Genomic DNA, 19,349 nt, shown 5'->3' with positions numbered 1-19,349 from the left:
CTGAGAGGCTGGCAAGTGAGGCGGAGAACGTTGGAATCTGCAGCAAGCAAGCCTCCCTGCTCGCTTCAGTGCCTGGCTGCCGGCCGCCATCTTGGCTGACAGTTAATTTGCATATACTCACTGATTAGCCAATGAAAAGGGTAGTGGTCGTACGCCAATTACCGTGTTTCTCTTTTATTAGTGTAGATTATATAGGACTAGAGGCCCAATGCACGAAGATTCGTGCAAGAATGGGCCTTCCTTCCCCTGGCTGCCAGCACCGCCTTCGCTCCGGCCCGGAGCCGCCTTTCTGCCTTCCTACACTGCCCAGAGTCCCAGAGCAGCTGGGGTGGTGAGGAACGCTCCTGGCCACTTGGCGCCTGCGTATGCAAATTAACCCAACATCTTTGTTGGGTTAATTTGCATACTCACTCCTGATTGGCTGGTGGGCGTCATGAAGGTATGGTTAATTTGCATCTTTCTCTTTTATTAGTGTAGATTAGACTTATGACTTTTACTTTATTAGTCTTCAGCTATGTTAAATGACCAGCCTAAATTTTCTTTTCATTACTAGAAAGTATTAAATGAGCAACCTTATAATCATGGACGGAAGTTATATTTTCTTCAAGTGGGCTGCTAACATTGAAATCAACAATGTCTAGTTAGGCCTGTAGAACGTTAGAAAACTGACTTCTAAGAAAACAGAAGGAAATTTCTCTTTCAGACAAGATAACTGCATTTACTTCAGTGGCCTTTGGACATAGTCTGCTTTCTAAGCCATGGGATATATGTGTATGTGTGTTGGGATGGCCTCCATAGATGTGGGTCCTTTTTAGGTTGAAGGACAATGGTGCCAGCATCTTATTGTAGACCACGTAACTTGTTGAGTATGTGAGAGCCCTGTGTTCTAACTTCAGCTCTGCCATTGATTATAAATCTTCCTTGGACAAATCATCTCTTGGATTTTAGTCTGCTCATCCGTAAAATGAGGGAAATGTGCTTTTATGGTCTTTTGGGTCTCTTGTAGCTCTGGCATTATTGAAGCTGTAGGCATATAAACACTTATAAATATGGAAAGAGAAGAGGCCCTGACATGTTCTCATTTCAGCAGTTTGCTTTTGAAGTAATGCCAGATGTGTTACATTTGACATTCCAGTGTTCCATTTTCTTTGCCTCAGATAAAAACAGAAAGCAAATATGTAGAAAACTTTTAAGAATTATTTGCATTTTGCAGAGTAAGGAGCAGTTGTGCAGAATAACAGATCTACAAGATGAATTAAGGCACAGAGAGCATCACATCTCTGACTTGGATAAGGAGGTACAACACCTTCATGAAAATATAAGTGCCCTAACCAAAGAATTGGAATTTAAAGGAAAAGAAATTCTCAGAATACGAAGTGAATCTAACCAACAGATGAGGTATGTATGCCATTATTATATCAGGATGAATTTGCAGTGTTATCTGACAGACTGTTGTGATGGTATTTAGCAAGACAGGCCTATTTTTATGACTAGACTGTCTTCTAATAAGATATTGAAGACCACTTTTGACCTTGTTGACTATGTTATAATCTAAAACGTAGATGAAATGTTATATTTTGAATGATGTATATGCATTCATCCACTTTGGCAATTGTATAAAATTAACTAAAATCCTTTTAAAATGTTATTTCAAAAAGCATTAAAGGAGACAACTTTAACAAGCTGGAAGATTAAAGTGAGTAACTTACTTTAGGTTATTTCCATTAGTTTCCTATATATTGTACCTAAAGCCATTTCAAATCTGGTAGAATATAGAAAGTTTGAAAGCTTGACTTGAGAATAACATTTTCTTAACCAAAAATAAATTAAACAGGTTGCATGAACAAGATTTAAACAAGAGACTTGAGAAAGAGCTGGATGTCATGACAGCAGACTACCTCAGAGAGAAAAATATCATGCGGGCAGATTTTAATAAGACTAACGAGCTACTCAAGGAAATAAATGCAGCTTTACAAGTGTCGTAAGTCACGTTATATTAAAGAAAATTCATATGCCGATAATAAACTGAGGAGCACTGTGTCTTACCTCAGCTTAGCTACTCTTTTGAAGTAATTAAATGATACTTAAAAAAGAAAACAAGTGTATATTACAGATGGTAATTGTGGTGTATGACATTTTTTAATTAGGGTAAGTCAGTCGAATGATTATGTTTATTAGCTGCTACTTCTATAATTCTACTAGGATGAAAATTTGTCTAAAGACTGTCCCTGAGGATCATGAACTGTCATCCATGGTGAAAACTCAAAAGATGTCCCCAATATAAGGTTAAGTATAAAGAGCATATTATGACCAGTAGATCATACTAATAATACATATTTTATAAAAAGATCAAAAGATCTTAAAAAAAATCAATACAAAATTTTAATGATAGTGGTTCCCTTTAGGGACTAGAATTAGGAGGTATTGGGGGTAAGGGCGAGCAAAGACTTTCTTTTTAATGTTATATACTCTACTTAGATATTGTTTGAATGTCTATAATAAGCATTTGTTTTATGATTTTAAAAATCAATAAAGGTAAAATATAACAAATAAAGTCATACATAGTAACTCTAATATTATTAAAACCCAAATTTCTAATTATTGCTTAATTTTTAAGCAATGTTTAATAGCCCCCTCTCTTTCCTAGACACTTATTTCATAAACTGCTGTAGTCAATGCAACTAGCATTTACTTAATCTCTGTGGCCCAAACCCTGGTCCTACTTAAGTTATCTCAGAATTAATCTACTCTAAGCTGCTGTAGATGGTTTATTCACCTTCAGTCTCTCCTTTTCCAATCCATTAATAAAAGGTCCATAAAAGATATATAATTATCTCTACATATGTCAGTAAAGTCAAAATAGTGACTAATCCCATATCCTCAGTCTCAAAGTCAAAGTTAAAGTCATAGCTTCAATAAACTTTATCCTGCTTCATCCCATAGTCACCTTATTCCCTGGCTGCTGCATTTGGCTCAGCCATACTGACCTTCTTGGTTTCTTTCTTAGTTTCTCTGTGTTGTCCTCTACAATCTAGAATAACCTCCTATGTCATTACTACCCTAGCTCCATTCCTCAACCTAAAAATCATCTCCTCACATTTCACCCATTTAACCAATTAAGACTCACAGTAAATTATATATATATATATATACTTTCATTCACGTAAACTGAAACACAATATAGACCTCCTGCCCTTGGCATTTACTTCAGCGGCCTCTGGATAAATGCAAATTTTCACATTAGTAGGCACTCAATGACTGTTTCATGAATAAACTTTTTTGAGAATTTCCTATAACATTTACCACTTCATAAAATTACTTTTGAAATAGTGAGGAGACCCATGAGATCATTTCCCCAGCCACAGTGATTTTTGTTGCTTGCCGTTATTGGAGGTCATTTGAGCCACAGTAAGAGCTCAGATACCTGCCATGTAGAAGAGCTCATAACCGCAGGCATTTTGCAAAAATGAGTTACAGTAAACCTCAGTGCCTTTATCATGTGTGGGGAGAGCTCCACGTTCCCATCTGTTGCTCATGGGGATGGGCTTCTTGTGACATCCCAAGACAAGGAATTTTCTGAGACTCACACCAGAGGATGAGGTGTTGTAGAAAGCTTCATTTCTGTGAATCAAACCCCTGAGTTTCTGAGGTCCCATTTCTCTTTGTTGGACCAAGGAAGAAGCGTAGCTGTGGCTTCAGTGGAGCAGTATCCAGTCCAGCATCAGGCTAGCTTGGTTTGTGTTCCCTGTTGCAGTCCATCAGTCCATTGTGTGTGGGGTCCGCATGGCCATGGGCCACGTGGACGAATGCAAGAGAGCCAAGAGCCAAGAGCACGAGCTCCTTTGTTTAGGGGATTATGTGTTTCCACATTTTCCTCGGCTTGCAGTGGCCCCGCCTATTCTGGCCAAGGATCTCTGTTCCCAGGTGTGACTGACAGTCACCTTCCTTAGCCACCCCAACTTCACTGCACATGCATCTTTCTCCTTTTGGTTGGGCCCCTTTCCCCAGTGATCTGTGGGGAATGGGCCGATGGTTCCCTGAGGAGTGTGAAACTGCAACTTCCTGGAGAAGCTGCCCAAATGGCCATGCTAATAATGCCTGGCCTCCCTTCTGCTCCTTTCCTATCTATAATAATAAAAGCGTAATATGCTAATTAGACTGGACAGCCGAACTACCTTCCAGACGACCTTCTGGATGAAGCCGGGGCTGCAAGGGCCGAGCCCCTTGCACGAATTTTGTGCATCGGGCAACTAGTTATTAATAACTAGTTAATTACAGCAGTATCATCTTGACTCTCCTTTTTCCTGCCCTCAGTGTTATTTATCAGTCTGAGGCTGAAATCCTGGCATCCCCCACTGTATACGCTAAGAAAGCATGCTTACAAAAAGAATGACCTCTGTCTGCCCTGTGCCCTGTCTCCTTAGGAATGTTAATTTACAAAGAGCAAAGGTTATGTTTCTGTTTTCACGTTATTCTGTTTTATATGGTTTTGCACATTCTGGATTTTCAGTAGGTAGTAAATCACTAACTTAGTTTTTCTATTATGATCATTTTTAGTAAGTGAAGAATTAGTATTACTCATAAGTAAAATATTTTATTACTTTTCTAAATGTACCATCTGTTTTATACTTCAACTAGGTTTATGCTAACCAATCATACTTCCTTTCTCACCAGAAACTTACTGCCATTATATAATTGCCTCTAGCTTTAGGTGTTTACTCTTTTAGTTTATAACAAACAAACGTTTTAGATCTGCACTATCCAGATTTTTCTGTGATAATGAAAATGTCCAGTATCTGCTCTATGTAGTACAGTAGCTACAATGCTGTTGAGCATTTGAACTGTGCCTAGCAAGACTAAGGAATTGATTTTTTAAAGTTTCAGTTAATTTTACTTAATTTAAATGTAAATACCATAAATACCCACACGTGGGCTAGTAGCTCCTATATTAGAAAACACAGTTTTAGACTATTGGATAATTCTGCCCCATATTCTTAAAGGCAGCCTTCTTGGAGCTGCTGAATGGCTCGCATTTAGACAGAGATGGTGAGCAGGAAGTGTCCATCCCAGCTTTAGGAGCTGGGGGGAACAACACTGGACTATTCCCAGCCTGTCCCAAAGGACTAACGGTATACTTTTTGAAGTTCCTAATCAACTGCATGCTGGCTTTCAAACTTCAAAATCAGAAAACCCCTGGATCCTTGGAAGTGGGTGGTAGTGGCAGGGGAACATGTGTCAACCTCCTGAGCTGAAGCCTGGAGCAAGGAGCCTCTGGAGCAGCTGGAAGGTTCTTCTGTCCCTGCCCCAAATTCCGTTGGATTACAAGGAAGAGGGGGAAAAAGATTTAAAGGATGGAAAGTGCTCTCTAAACAATGTAGAAATGGTGATAAGAGTTCTGTATCTCATGGAATGATTACTAGAAATCCTCTTCTGTAGAGCTGGGTATTAAAGTTTTCTTAGATTTTCAGACATTCTATGGAAATATATATTTTTTAAATATATCTTCATTGATTTCAAAGAGAAAGGGGGAGGGAGAGAGCGATAGAAACATCAATGATGAGAGAGAATCATTGATGGGCTGCCTCCTGTACACCCCCTACTGTGGATTGAGCCCACAACCCCTGCATGTACCCTGACTGGGAATTGAACTGTGACCTCTAGGTTCATAGTCGATGCTCAACCACTGAGTCACGCCAGCTGGGCTACAGAAATATTTTTGTTTTCTTGAGTGATATAGTATATTGGTAAAAAACCTCTAGCTAATTAAAAAACCTCATGGTTTTTGTTTGTTTTAGAAACAAATGAGAGAATGGGCTGTTTTAAAGAACTCTGTTTAAGCTACATGTAAACATATACTAGAATGGCAGATCTTTATTATGCAAAAATGGTCTATTTAACATTAACTCTCACTACACTGAAGCAAAAAGATAATTTCTTCTTGGAGGAATTACTGAGTTTCTGTACTTGGACTTTAAGTAGGTCAGTAACCCCCAATTGAAAAGAAGCACCCACCACATCAGAATTACTTAGTCTTTAAAACTTGTTTGAGTTCTCTTATCTGTTGCTTTCTGTTTTTGTCCTTTGATTTTTAAATTACCATTCAGGTTATTTTCATAAACTTTGTGAGATAAGGATGTAGTAGTCCCATTTTCACAAGTCATCTGGGTCCACAATTCTTTTTGGGGAAAAATGTTTGCCATTAAACTGCTTCAGTTACTACTTTTCCTGCAGGCTGTAGAGAAGGATGGTATAACCTGGTTCTTTGGTCTTTATACAATTAAAATCCTATATAATAAAAGGCTAATATGCAAATAGACCGAACGGCAGAACTACTAGTAGCTATGATGTGCACTGACCACCAGGGGGCAGACGCTCAACGCAGGAGCTGTCCCCTGGTGGTCAGTGCGCTGCCACAGGAGGCATGCCACTCAGCCAGAAGCTGGGCTCACAGCTGGTGAGCACAGCGGCAGTGGCGGGAGCCTCTCCCACCTCCACTGCAGCACTAAGCCATCAGTTGGACATCCCCCTGAGGGCTCCCGGACTGCGAGAGGGCGCAGGCCAGGCTAAGGGGCCCTCCCCCGCCCACCCAGTGCACTTATTTTGTGCACGGGGCCTCTAGTTCTAAAATATATGTGTGCCTAGTAATACCTTTGTTTGGCTTCAAACTCTCAATTTACTGATATTTTTGTCAATTATTTATTTTAAAAAGCAGCATGGGAGGACTATCAACTTGGAAACTTTTAAAAATACAGTTTTTACAGCTTTTTAGGCATTTATATTTTATTTTATTTTTTTTAATATATTTTATTGATTTTTTACAGAGAGGAAGGGAGAAGGATAGAGAGTTAGAATCGATGGTGGGACCCTTGAGTCCGCAAGCCGACGCTCTATCCACTGAGCCAAACCGGTCAGGGCGGCATTTATATTTTAGGTTTGTGTTGTCTATAAATCATAGACATTGACCTATATATTCTCAAATCCAAAAAATAAAAAAATAAAAATATCAGTGCATGCCTGGGGAGAATCCAACAGTGGCCCTGAATGGTAATTTTATATATTCTACTTCTGTCTGTTCTCTTTTTGTATTACTTTTAATGGGAATCCATATTTTGAGTAAAAAGACTATATGTACTTGTATGGTTACCTCAAAGCAGTATTTCCCTCACATTTCCTTTGGGAATTTGGTTATTTCTGGCTACCTCTGATACTGTTTTCTTAATATTTTTAATTGGTTCATTTTAACTTAAAAATTTAACAGAAAAACTTAATTATGTCTACAGTAAAATCATAATCACTACTGAAAAATTATATCTATTATTCAAAATAGAGGTTAAGCTATAGTTATATAAATGTAAATTCTGTGAAAATAAAACAATATTATTAGATTCTAGCTAGCATGATGTTCATGGCCTGCCTGAGTGTTGTGAAACAGGGTAAGAAGCATATATTATGAAGGTTATTTAAGATATATGGACCCAAGTAGACTTTCTTCTTCTTGTGATCAGAAAGACTAAAGGAGAACAAGTTAAAAATCATCTCCTGTACCTTCAATCACTCACACCTAAGCTTTGGGAAGCAATGCCGGCTTAGAATGTTGTGTGAGGCAAGTGAAGGAAGTTAACTAGTGTTGACTTGAAGTGGTATCAAAGTAGGACCAAGTGTTCTTCCTATTAGAATTTCAAAAGACTAATAATTTTGAAAATATTTTTGCAAGTTAAATCTATATCATATTACTTGTTTTCTCCTTTAATGCTTTCCCATTTGTGTTTATGTTGATTCTGTCTCTCCAATTTAATTAATTATTTTTTTCCCTTTAATAGCCAGGTATTTGAAAAAAAAAATGTGGTGATGTAAGGGTATTTTGTGGAAAAGATTAACTGATAATTTTGTAGGTAAAGAATGTTTAAGCTAAATGAAAACAAATATTAGAATTTAGGTTCAGAGCAGACCTTTATTATGCAAAATGGTAGCTCGGGAATTGTAACTGATTTTAGACTCACTTTATGTTACCTTCTTGTTATAGATCAGTGATTTTTAACTGGTGTGCCACAGAATTTTTAAAACATACAATACCTAACGATTTAGTCAGGAGCACTGACCTCTTTTCCCTTAGATTGTCAAATAAAATAATGAGAACAACCAACACAAGAGCAGTTCTGTGCGAATGAATCAAAATGATACCTATTTTTTTTGTCAGATCAGCAAAAAAGTAATATATATTTTGGTGTCCTGCAGAATTTTCGCAATTAGTTTATGTGTGCCATGAGATGAAAAAGGTTGAATATCGCTGTATCAGAACAAAAGATAGACATAAAGTGTATTTGTGTGTGTGTTTTTGGGGGGCGGGGGGCGGTTAGCGACCATTAACAACCAAGTATTCTTGTTCAGCTGCAAGTAGTTAATGTTACCTTGCTTTTGATGATAAGGAAAGTACTCCAGTGGCATCTTGTGGCTACTCCAGTGTTAAACCCAAATGCCTTTTTCTTTGACTGGTTTTTCAAGCTTCTTAAAACCTTTGCCCATAAAATATAGAAAGTTTTGTCCATAAAATGCCATATTGTGATAAAAGCAAGGTCACTGTATGTGAGCTCAGTGAATCACAGTTTCCACTCAGTCTGCATTGTCACAAAAGAACAAAAATAGAGATAGTGGAACCTCACACTAAACTGACAAAATCCCATCTGATCTGAGACAGTTACTTCCTAACCCCACACCTCTTGTCACCCTCATTCCTCCCCACCTCCAGGTTAGAACTTTAGCTGTGGGACTGGATAGGGGGCCAAATATGTTATCTGCGCACCTCTAGCTTGGGCTGAGGTAGCGGAGGAGTTTACTGAAATTACTAAAATACAGAGATTCTGATACTGCTCTGGAATCAGGGGATGGGCATGGGTCACCAGTTCCTTGAAGACAGATCATCTACAAATTCATCTTGTTGGTTGAATAAATTTTTCTGTGAATCTTCATTAACCATAATTTTATTGAGCTTAAGTTTTATCCTTTTTATTCTAAAAACAATAATGATTTTTTAATTGTTCTAATTATTTAAAATTTCTAAAGTGGAAAGTGCTTTTCCCAAACTAAGCCAGCAGTTTCCATGTGTATCTTCTGAATTCTGCCCTGTTCCAAAACGTTAGACTCTTCAGAGTCCATGTCTCCTCTGCTCATAAAATGCAGCCTCTATTCTAGTCTCCAGTGCCTTCGGTCCAGTTCCCTTGTCATTTCATTCACGGCAGACTAGGCCTAGAAGGACATACAATGCTCTTAAACCTGATAAACCTTTTTCACAGTGCATATGGATTAGCTGATAACAGCATTTTAAAACTGAATTTCTTATAGACCAGGAAAGAATGATTTCATATGTGTTTCCCTTTCCTCTGTATTTTTTTTCCTGTCCCTTTTGTATATGTTACCAAGCCTTATGTCATAACACAATGTTGTATTTGTGGTGAGTTCTAATAGTAAGCCTACATTTCCAACTAATTTAGTAGCATTCAGCATATCATTTCTTCTACAGAGCTTACCTTACCTCAACCCCATATACTCTTGGAATGGCATAAAATGAATGAATTATTCAAAAAGTACACAGCAAAGCCTTTAATAGCATCTAACCCTGGAGAGTTTTTAATACCGCTTTAGTTCTTGAAACAGTCCTATCATCAGCCTCTAAAGTTTTAAGGAAAAAGTTTGGTTTTTAGTTTTTGTGTGTATTCAACTGGACTAATATGAAAAACTGTAGGTATTACCAAACCTTGCTGAGTCATCTTACTGAGCTAAAGATTTTCTTGTTTTTAGACTAGAAGAAATGGAAGAAAAATATCTAATGAGAGAATCAAAACCAGAAGATGTACAGATGATTACAGAATTAAAAGCCATGCTTACAGAAAGGGACCATGTCATAAAGAAACTAATTGTAAGACATTTTGTTTTTGATGTAACCATGTAGCAAATCAATACACTGTTGATTGGGGAAACATGGGGAAATATTTTTAAGTGATGCTAAACAAAAATTGAAAGTATAACCTATGTGCATTGTGATTGAAAGTTTATTAAAATGTTATGAACAAGGAAGAGAAATTCTAAGTAATTTTAACATTTAAATTTGGTGCCTCTTTTTCCAGTATTTTTAGTCCATATCAAATGTTTAATAATATGTCATTGTCAATGTACAGTTAATGTTCTATTGAAGTGTCTGTATTATACATGCAGAATTAGAATTGGGTAGGAAAGAATAGTCAGCGCACTCATGCATTAGTCTGCATTGTACTCTTGTAGGTTAGTCAGTTAATTTCCTAAACTGTGTTCCGTGGAACCCTGTTCCCATGGACAAAAGGTGTCACGACGAAGTCTAAGCTACAGGCTCTCTTTCGAAGATTCTCAGTTCATCTGTGGTCCATAGAAATAGCTATTGATTTTCCAGCTCTTACTGAGTGTTACAGATAAAATTGTATTTTTTCCTCACAACAGGATAGGTATTAGACTTCAAAGAGTAAAGTAAGTTTCCAAAGCAACACAGTGTGTGACAAAGCCAGGAATCTAGCCATGGGTTGTTCCACTCTCTTGCCACTACACCCCGATTCTGTGGACTGGGAGGCACATGGGCTAAAATTAATGATGAAAATGATGGTAGTGGTAACTAAGAGAGAGATGAAGAATCTAGTTCTACTAGAGCACAGTCCTACATTTCACACGGTTCCATTTACTTCTGTTTACTTCTACCCGTCCGGTTATTCAGTTAGCACATGTTGTTGGTGAAGACAAAGGCGAAGTGTTTGTCTCTGTATGGGCTGTTCACTTTGTCTCTGTCTGTGCTTACAACTGCCGTCATACATTGATGTCTCAGAGAGGAGCTTAGACAAGATCAAATATCCTTCCAGGACTCAAGAATAATGCTCTATCCTAGTGTCATCTTCACATGTGGAAACAACTCAACCATGCACACAGCTCCACGAATGCAGGTTAAGCTGGCCCAAACTGCACAGTCAGCCCTTTGCAACATGGATGGGAACACACAAAACATTTAGACCCAGTCTTAAGGCAAAAGGTATTAAAGGGTAGAGAAGAGAGCCGGAGCATAGGGTTTGAAAGATGTTGAAAACTTACCCACCAGCAGTCTTTAAGACACTGGCAGTCAGGTTAAAAAATCTTTGAGCAAGGTATATAAATCTTCATTCAGGTTTTTTTTATTAAATTTTGAATGAAATGGCATTTAAACAATTAAGTTGTTAAACATTCACTAGAAAATGTTTAAGAGATGATTGTAATTCTTTTGCATAGGAGGATAATAAGTTTTATCAGCTGGAATTAGTCAATCGAGAAACTAACTTCAACAAAGTGTTTAATTCAAGTCCTACTGTTGGTGTTATTAATCCATTGGCTAAGGTATGTGCTGTACACACTGTGAAATAGGGATATGGTTTAAAACTTGATTAAAACTTTGTAAAATATTTAGAGTAGCATAGGCTAAACCTTCCAAAATATGTTTTCTTAAATTTAATAATCTAGGACTAAAATCTATGAAAGCTTTATGTATTCATTTTCAGAATGAGACTCCCATAATATTCATTTATTTGTTGATAATGCTCCTTAAAATAACACTTTATTCATATGATTAAACTTTGGTGCTGTCATTTTATTTTTCATATCTCTAAAGAAAACTATCTTCTAAGGCTCCTCAAGATAACTTCTTGTCATTTCCTAGTGCTCACCAGCTTCTGGGGGACCCTCCAGCTCTGTGTACCCAACAGCTCCCCCTAAGTAAGGCCTGCCATCTTAACGGACATTGGGTTGGACCGACTGTCAGAGAAAGACTTTACTTTTCTCAGTCTTAACGACTTTTCCTTAATTAAAATTGAAAATAACCTACTCTGACCCTTTATTACTCTTTTAGGATAGAAGAGCCTTAGAGACAAATGAAATGGACATGACTAAGTCTTATACAGCTTTGTATCCCAGCTTCCTATGACTCCCGTCATAGTGCTTTGGGTATAATGGGTATTCAATAAATATCTGTCCAGTTGCAAAATTTTATCCTATTACCTGTAAGGCACCAAAATTATTCTAGTGATGAAAGCAAGTAATAAGGAATAAATAATTATGTATATTGGCTTCATAGGATTACATGTATTTTGGCAAAAGGGCTAGTGCTAAAGATATTATTTAATTCGTTTGTTAATTTGTACATCATGCCTAATTTAGGTATGTTAGGCTGTTAGTCAGAAATGTTTGTTTTCAAAGGCCATAAAAGTTCTGTTAAGAACATGGAATGTGTCCTTTCACAAATTAAAGATTTCCAAACTTTAAACTTACATGTTTTATAAAATAGAATGACTGTATCTCCAGAGCCTAAAATACTGCCTGGCACAGAGAAGGCTCGCAATAAATAATTGGTGAATGAATGAATGTAGTCAGTTTTAGTTTTAAGTTCATAATTTAGGGTGAGGTAAGTTTTTAATTATAAAGCAAGATTATGAGACTTGTTAAAACAAGATATGCTTGAAATATTTTCCTTGTATTTATTGTTTATTAGAATTAGGTTTGTTGCTACAAAACAATTACTATAGAACTTTACCAACGATACCTTTGATTTCTTAAAATAGAAATCTTCAGTAGGTTTCATTATGCCCTCTGGTGACTGGAAGAAGAAAATGCAAAAGGTATATCTCTCAGAACTTTCTAATTATTTTGACTCCTAAGAATGACTTCAATTTCTACAAATAGTTCTGAAGAAAATATTATTCTTTCTTTTTTCAGTTAGGCTCACATAGGCTCCTTATCAGAGACTCCGTGGTCACAGACTATGCTATAGAGGACAATGTCTAGATAGTGAGATTATTACTTTGTAAGTAAAGGAAAAGGGCCATCTTATCTATTAATTGTATTTTTTCCAACCTCTGGAGTCATTTCCAAAAATTTTTTCATACATTTACCATACATTTAATTAGTAAAATATGGGAATATTGAAAGTATTTTACATGTTAATTTTTATTCTGCAGAGTAAGATGATATTCATTGATTCTAGAGGTGTGAATAAAATAGACTAACGTTAATGATTTACAAGCTGATACAATTTTTTAATATATTTTTATTGATTTCAGAGAGGAAAGGAGAGAGAGACACATCAATGATGAGAGAGAATCATTGATTGGCTGCCTCCTGCACACCCTCCACTGGGGATTGAGCCCACAACCCAGGCATGTGCCTTTGACTGGAATTGAATCTGGGACCATTCAGTCCACAGGCCGAGGCTCTATCCACTGAGCCAAACCAGCTAGGGCCAAGCTGATAAATTTTGATAATCTGCTATTGTATTCCCCATTTCATCTGTTAATTTTAAAGAACAATTAAAAATTTAAAAATTGATCTGTTTTATACACTTTAATTTTTTCTAAAAGATTGTGAGCCAATTAATGATACTACCAATTAATTGGGAAAGGAGACTTAATTATGCATATTTAATTTTCTCTCTTCAGAAAGATGGTGCATTAAATTTAAGACCAAATTATTTCTCTAAGTCAACTTTAGATCTTAAGTAGAAATGTGAGATTTGTTTCAAACTGTATTGCCAAGCATTTTCTCATTCCCTTTTTTTCCAGGCAAGGACTGCCTCCCTCTGACAGATGGCTAAAGTTCACAGGACTCTCTTTTAATATTATGCTTAACTTTATACCTTCTCCTAATTTTAGCCTAAATCCTCGTGCTATCTGAAAGACCTACTCTTTTCCCTCTTTCTTTCCCCCTTTCCCTCCCAGTATTCTTTACCACTTGGCATTCTTCCCACCTCTTCCTCCCTTCCCCGTGAACCATTCCTAAATGTTTCTTCCTCATTCTCTCTGTCCTGGCAGCATGTCTGTCTGTGAGGATTCCATGTAGATAAAGAACACCTCCAAGGATCCCCAGACCACACTTTGGGTAACACTGGTTCATGTTAACATCCCAATGTAACAGAAAGCTTCCAAAATTTTCCCATGCCAAATTTATATCTTCTATGATTCCTCTTTTCTCACTTGTCCTTATGCAGGGACTATCCTCACATGTATTATTTTTAATGCAGCAAAAGAAGAAGAATGATAAATCACCAACAAACAGGTTTGTGAGTGTTCCCAATCTAAGTGCTCTGGAATCTGGTGGAGTGGGCAATGGACATCCTAACCGTCTGGATCCCATTCCTAATTCTCCAGTCCACGATATTGAGTTCAACAGCAACAAGCCACTGCCACAGCCAGTGCCACCCAAAGAGCCCAAGACATTTTTGAGGTGAGCCCCGTCTCACCAGTGATTTTTTTTTCTTTACTTTTTTTTTAACTTGAGAAATTTATCTTCTGACATTGTAGAAATCTACTACTTTAAGAACAGCCTAGGAAAATACTGTGAAGTGTTTTCAAAATATATTGATCACCTCTCTAGAGAACTCTTTTTTGATTTTTAAAAAGATTTTTTTCCAATTTGTTAGTCAATTTTCTAAATGTTTAGGGAGGTGTTAATGTGATTCCCATGCTTAGAATTTTAATATTTATGGACTCTTGCTTCATTTTTAGTGTTGTCACTAATTTTTCAATAATCATCCTTATTAGAGAACTTAAAATTTGTTTTAATTTAGTGGCTTTTATTTGTTTCTGTTTCTTGTGTTATATGTTTCTTTTTTTTTCCCTTTCTTGTTTACCAGGCTTACTTATAAATACACAGGCTTATTACCAAAATAAAAAATATGTAAGCTCTGGGAACTTAATGATATACATAAGCAAAAAATAAATAGTGTTTATAATTGACATTCCAATTTTAAGTCATCTCAGAGGTATTAAGTATATTAATGAATAAAATTTAAACAAAATCCAGTTATTTATCCATTAAAGATTAAAGTCAGAAGGTACTGTCGCTTTATGCTTACTTATTATTACTGATTATGAGCTGCTTTAAATTTATTTACTTTTAACTTATTTTTATTAACAGCAGCATCACTAGTAAGAGTCTTACAGGTAGACTATCTTTTTCTAGGTTAAGTGATTAATGACATAGTTAATAACTAATTATTTTAAATAGAAAAAATGGCAAGAATTAAAAATAGTCAAGTTCACCTTTGAATGTGTCTCCTGCTAAATATTTTGTGTTGCTTATTTTCCCTTGTGCATGGGTATGTTCAGGTATCAGTAAGATGCATGTGCATGAGCTCAAGGAACATGACTACTGGAGTTGCCATTACACATTGTTGCGTGCCTTGTAATTTCCCCCAAAGACGGTAGGGATTCTTTTATTTTCTCAACTAGCCCAAAGAATCTTTAGTTTGACTTACGATAAGTATGAGTTATATAACTTTGAAGATGGAGGGGAACGTGACCTTTTAATGCACTCCTTTTCCCCTGGAGTATTTGCGTATGGAATTATGAAGTGAAAGTTTAATATAAATATATACCCATAGTAAAAATACTACACTGTGGTTTAGTTACTTACTTTAGCTGTATTTAAGCACACATCTGTAAAAAGCAAGTGCTTGTGTCAGATTCTGAAATTAACCAAAAGAGAAAAGACACTGAAAGAGAGGAATGTTATCTTGTTCTCTCTTATGCCCCGTCATGCCTGAATTTTTTTTTTTTTTTATTCAAAGAAGGTGACATTGTTTTCCTCAACTGTTTGTTTTTTGGTTTTGGTCATTGTGAACTGACTTCATCTGAGCTGCTGATGTAGTCTCAGGCCCCATGGCGTGGAGAACTGAATCTAGGGTAGAGGAGTAGCGATCCTTTAACACACATCCACCTAGAAAGCCCCTTGGGGTCATCCACACTGATGTTTTATGTGCTTTACCCTTTGTTTTGCAAAGCAGCTTAATGCTGGGTTACATGTCTCTCTCTTTATGAATTCAGTCCTCCTCAGAGTGAAGCTTCCCCGGTGGCTTCTCCAGATCCCCAGCGCCAGGAGTGGTTTGCCCGGTACTTCACATTCTGAAGGAATTGGGTTGGCTCAGCTCTGTGTGGACTGTTACTAAGAGCATGACCTTAGGATCATTAAGTGAATAGGCCTTCCTATTGTCAAACACTGTGAACGAGAAAGGATTTGTCTCTCCGATTTGAAAATGCACTGTATTTCTGTGATATTTATTGGAATCATTCTTATAAGGTACTATGTTATGTGTGTAATTATAATAGTTATTTTTATTTGAGATGGAAGAGTCTTTAACCTTTGTAATTACTGCATAATAAATTTTGTTAGAACAAATAATGATGCTTTGCATTTTATGTTTTTTCATTTTTTTCAAGTAAGTTTATTTAATTTTTAAATACATTTTGGTTCCAGGTAAGACGTGCCAAAAAGTTTTACTGCACAATAATTAAAAAATACTAAATTATTTGGTTTCAATAATCATAACAAAATCAGGAGGGACAAATATGTCATCTTAATTTGTTCCATTACTTTGTATAGCTATAATTAAACTGTTCTCTAAACTTACAAGGCCATTCCAGTCCTTCTCAATTTCTTCCAAAAAACTGAACAAAAGAGAATAATTCCTAACGCATTCCCAAATTGGGAATGAAGAAGTAAAATTGTCACTATTTACAGGTGACATAATTCTATATACAGAAAACCCTAGCCTGGCTGGTGTGGCTCAGTGGTTGAGCATCTACTTATGAACCAGGAGGTCACAGTTAGATTTCAGGTCAGGACACATGCCGAGGTTCAGGCTTAATCCCCAGTAGGGGGCATGCAGCAGGCAGCTGATCAATGAGTCTCTCTCATCACTGATGTTTCTCTCTCTCTCTCCCTCTCCCTCTTCGAAATCAATAAAAAAAGAAAAATGTTTAAAGATCTACCTGACTCTTGAACAATAAAAAAAGAGAAAGCCCTAAAGACTCCATAAACTATTAAAAACAATAAAAATGCAATAAAGTTGGCAAATCTTTGACAATTTGACATCCACGTACACACACTAGACACAGATCTCACACTCTTTACAAAAAAATTAACTCAAGGTGTATCATAGACTTAAGTGTTAAACACAAAACTGAAAATTCTTGAACATAAGAAAAAACCCTGATACCCTTGGTTTGGTGATGACTTTTTAAACAAACACCACCAAATGCACAATCCATGAAAGCAGCAATTGATAAGCTGGACTTGATTAAAATTAAAGATCTGCTCTGTGAAACACAATGTCAAGAAAATGAGAAGATAAGGCCACAGCTTATCAAACACATGTAATATTTGCAAGGCATATCTGATAAGGTACTCTTAAAACTCAACAATAAGAAAAAAAGCAACCTGATTTAAAAATGGGCAAAAGAGGCCCTTGTCAGTTTGGCTCAGTGGATAGAGCATTGGCCCATGGACTGAAGGGACCCAGGTCCCAGATTCAATTCTGGTTAAGGGCATGTACGTTGGTTGCAGACTCGATCCCCAGCCACAACTTCCTTCAATGTGTCTCTCTCACACTGATGTTTCTCTCTCTCCCCCTCGCTTCCACTTTCTCTAAAAATCAATGGAAAATATCTTCGGGTGATGGTTAACAATAAACAAACAAACAAACAAATAAATAAGATGGGCAAAAGACCTGAAATGGCACCTCACCAAAGAAAATACAGAGATAAAAATAAGCATATGAAAAGATGTTCAACATCTTATGTCATTGGAGAAATGCAAAATAAAAGGACAATGAAACACCTATTAGAATTAGAATGACCAAAATCCAAAACACTGACAACACCGAATGCTAGAGAGGATGTGGAACAACAGGAATTCTCATTCTTGCTGGTGGGATACAAAATGGTACCACCACTTTGGAAAACAATTTGGTGGTTTCTTACAAAACTATACCATATGTTCCAGCAGTCATATTCCTTGATACTTATCCAAAGGAATTGAAAGCTTATTTGCACCAAAACCTGCACATGGATGTATACAGCAGCTTTCTTCATAGTTGGCAACACTTGGAAGCAGCCAAGATGTCCTTCAGTTGGTGAGTGGATAAAGTGTGGTATATGCAGATAATGGAACATTGTTTAGCACCAAAATGAAATGAGCTATCAAGCCATGAAAAGACATGGAGGAACCTCAGATGCACATTACTAAGTGAAAGAAGCCAATTTGAAAGGCTACCCACCTACTGCATGACTTCAACTATATGACATCTTGGAAAAGGCAAAATTATGATGGCACCAAAAAGATCAGTTGTTGCTAGCAATTAGGTGGGAGGGAGGGATGAACAGACAGAACACAGAAGATTTTTATGGGAATGTAACTATTCTGTATACCACAATAGTGTATACATGTTATTGTACATCTTTCAAAACCCACAGAATGTATACCACCAACAGTGAAACTACTGTAAACCATGAACTTTGGGTGATAATCATGTCAATGTAGGTTCATCCATTGTAACAAATGCACCACTCTAGTAAGCAGATGTCAGTAGTGGGGTAGGTTGTGGGTGTGTGGGGACAGTGGGTATATGAGAACTCTGTACTTTCTGCTCGATTTTGCTGTGAACCTAAAACTCTGAAAACTTAAGTTTATTAATTTTTTATTTAAAAATAAATTTTAAAAGTTCAATTGTCTTCCTACACACTGGAAAAGAACAATCAGAAATAGAAATTGAAAATATCATTTACATAGCATCCACAAGTATGATTTCCCCCTCCCGCATACCTTTATGGGCAAATCTGAGTTAGAGATAGATTTAACAAAAAATCAAACATTGTTGAGAGTTATTTAACACCTAAATAAATGGCGAGGTTTACTTTGTTCAAAGGGCATATGACTCAATATTATTAACATTGTAAAGTCTTCCTATATTGACCTACAGATGCTATGCAACCGCAACAAAACCCCCAGCTTTTTAACAGAAAATGACAAACTGGTTTTAAGAGTCATACGGAAACACAAAATTCCAAACATCTTCGAAAAAGAACAAAATTGAATGCCAAACACTATCTGATTTCGACTCTATATTATAAAGCTACAGTAATCAAGGACAACACGATATTTTTGTAAGGATAAGACAGATATGGCCACAGAATAGGAGTGTCTTAAACCACACATATAAGGACAACTTTATTTTTCATAAATGCAAAGGTTTTTCAATGGAAAAAGGATAGATAGTTCTTTCAAGAAATGGTGCTAGCTATCCATAGGCAAAAGAAGTTACCTAAGACCGTATTTTCGCAGGTACAAAAATTAGCTCTAAATGGATCATAGGCGTAAACATAAAATCCTCCAAAACTTCTAGAAGACACAGGAGGAAAACCTTCGTGGCTTTGGGTTTGGTAGAGTCAAAAGCGTACTCCAGACAATGCCTCTGAAGCACTGCACACCTTCCCATTCCACCTGGGGCGGCCGCTCTGTCGGCCCCGCCCAGGAACTCC

The 19,349-nt window shown here is 36.8% G+C and overlaps 1 protein-coding gene across 13 annotated transcripts in view; it reads left to right on the top strand.

Annotated features, from left to right (window-relative positions):
• The window catches only part of FAM184A (family with sequence similarity 184, member A), a 51,566-nt gene extending 35,354 nt beyond the window's left edge, over positions 1-16,212 (top strand). For 2 of the 13 annotated variants that reach the window (XM_005858932.2, XM_005858936.2), the window contains 7 exons: positions 1,214-1,398; positions 1,835-1,981; positions 9,796-9,913; positions 11,278-11,382; positions 12,600-12,656; positions 14,054-14,256; positions 15,858-16,212. In XM_005858932.2, the coding sequence (XP_005858994.1) occupies positions 1,214-1,398; positions 1,835-1,981; positions 9,796-9,913; positions 11,278-11,382; positions 12,600-12,656; positions 14,054-14,256; positions 15,858-15,939 (897 nt within the window). In that variant the 3' untranslated portion in view covers positions 15,940-16,212. Of the gene's footprint in view, positions 1-1,213; positions 1,399-1,658; positions 1,697-1,834; positions 1,982-2,202; positions 2,286-5,795; positions 5,958-9,795; positions 9,914-11,277; positions 11,383-12,599; positions 12,657-13,595; positions 14,257-15,857 lie in introns of those variants that run through there. The other 11 variants (XM_005858933.2, XM_005858937.2, XM_005858929.2 and 8 more) reach the window with 10 other exon arrangements.
• Positions 16,213-19,349: the final 3,137 nt, after the last annotated feature.

Source organism: Myotis brandtii, unplaced genomic scaffold (assembly GCF_000412655.1).
Source record: "Myotis brandtii unplaced genomic scaffold, ASM41265v1 scaffold123, whole genome shotgun sequence".
In the NCBI taxonomy this organism is placed as follows: Eukaryota; Metazoa; Chordata; class Mammalia; order Chiroptera; family Vespertilionidae; genus Myotis; species Myotis brandtii.
Note: the sequence above shows the minus strand (reverse complement) of the source record. Positions and strands in the feature narration are given on the sequence as shown.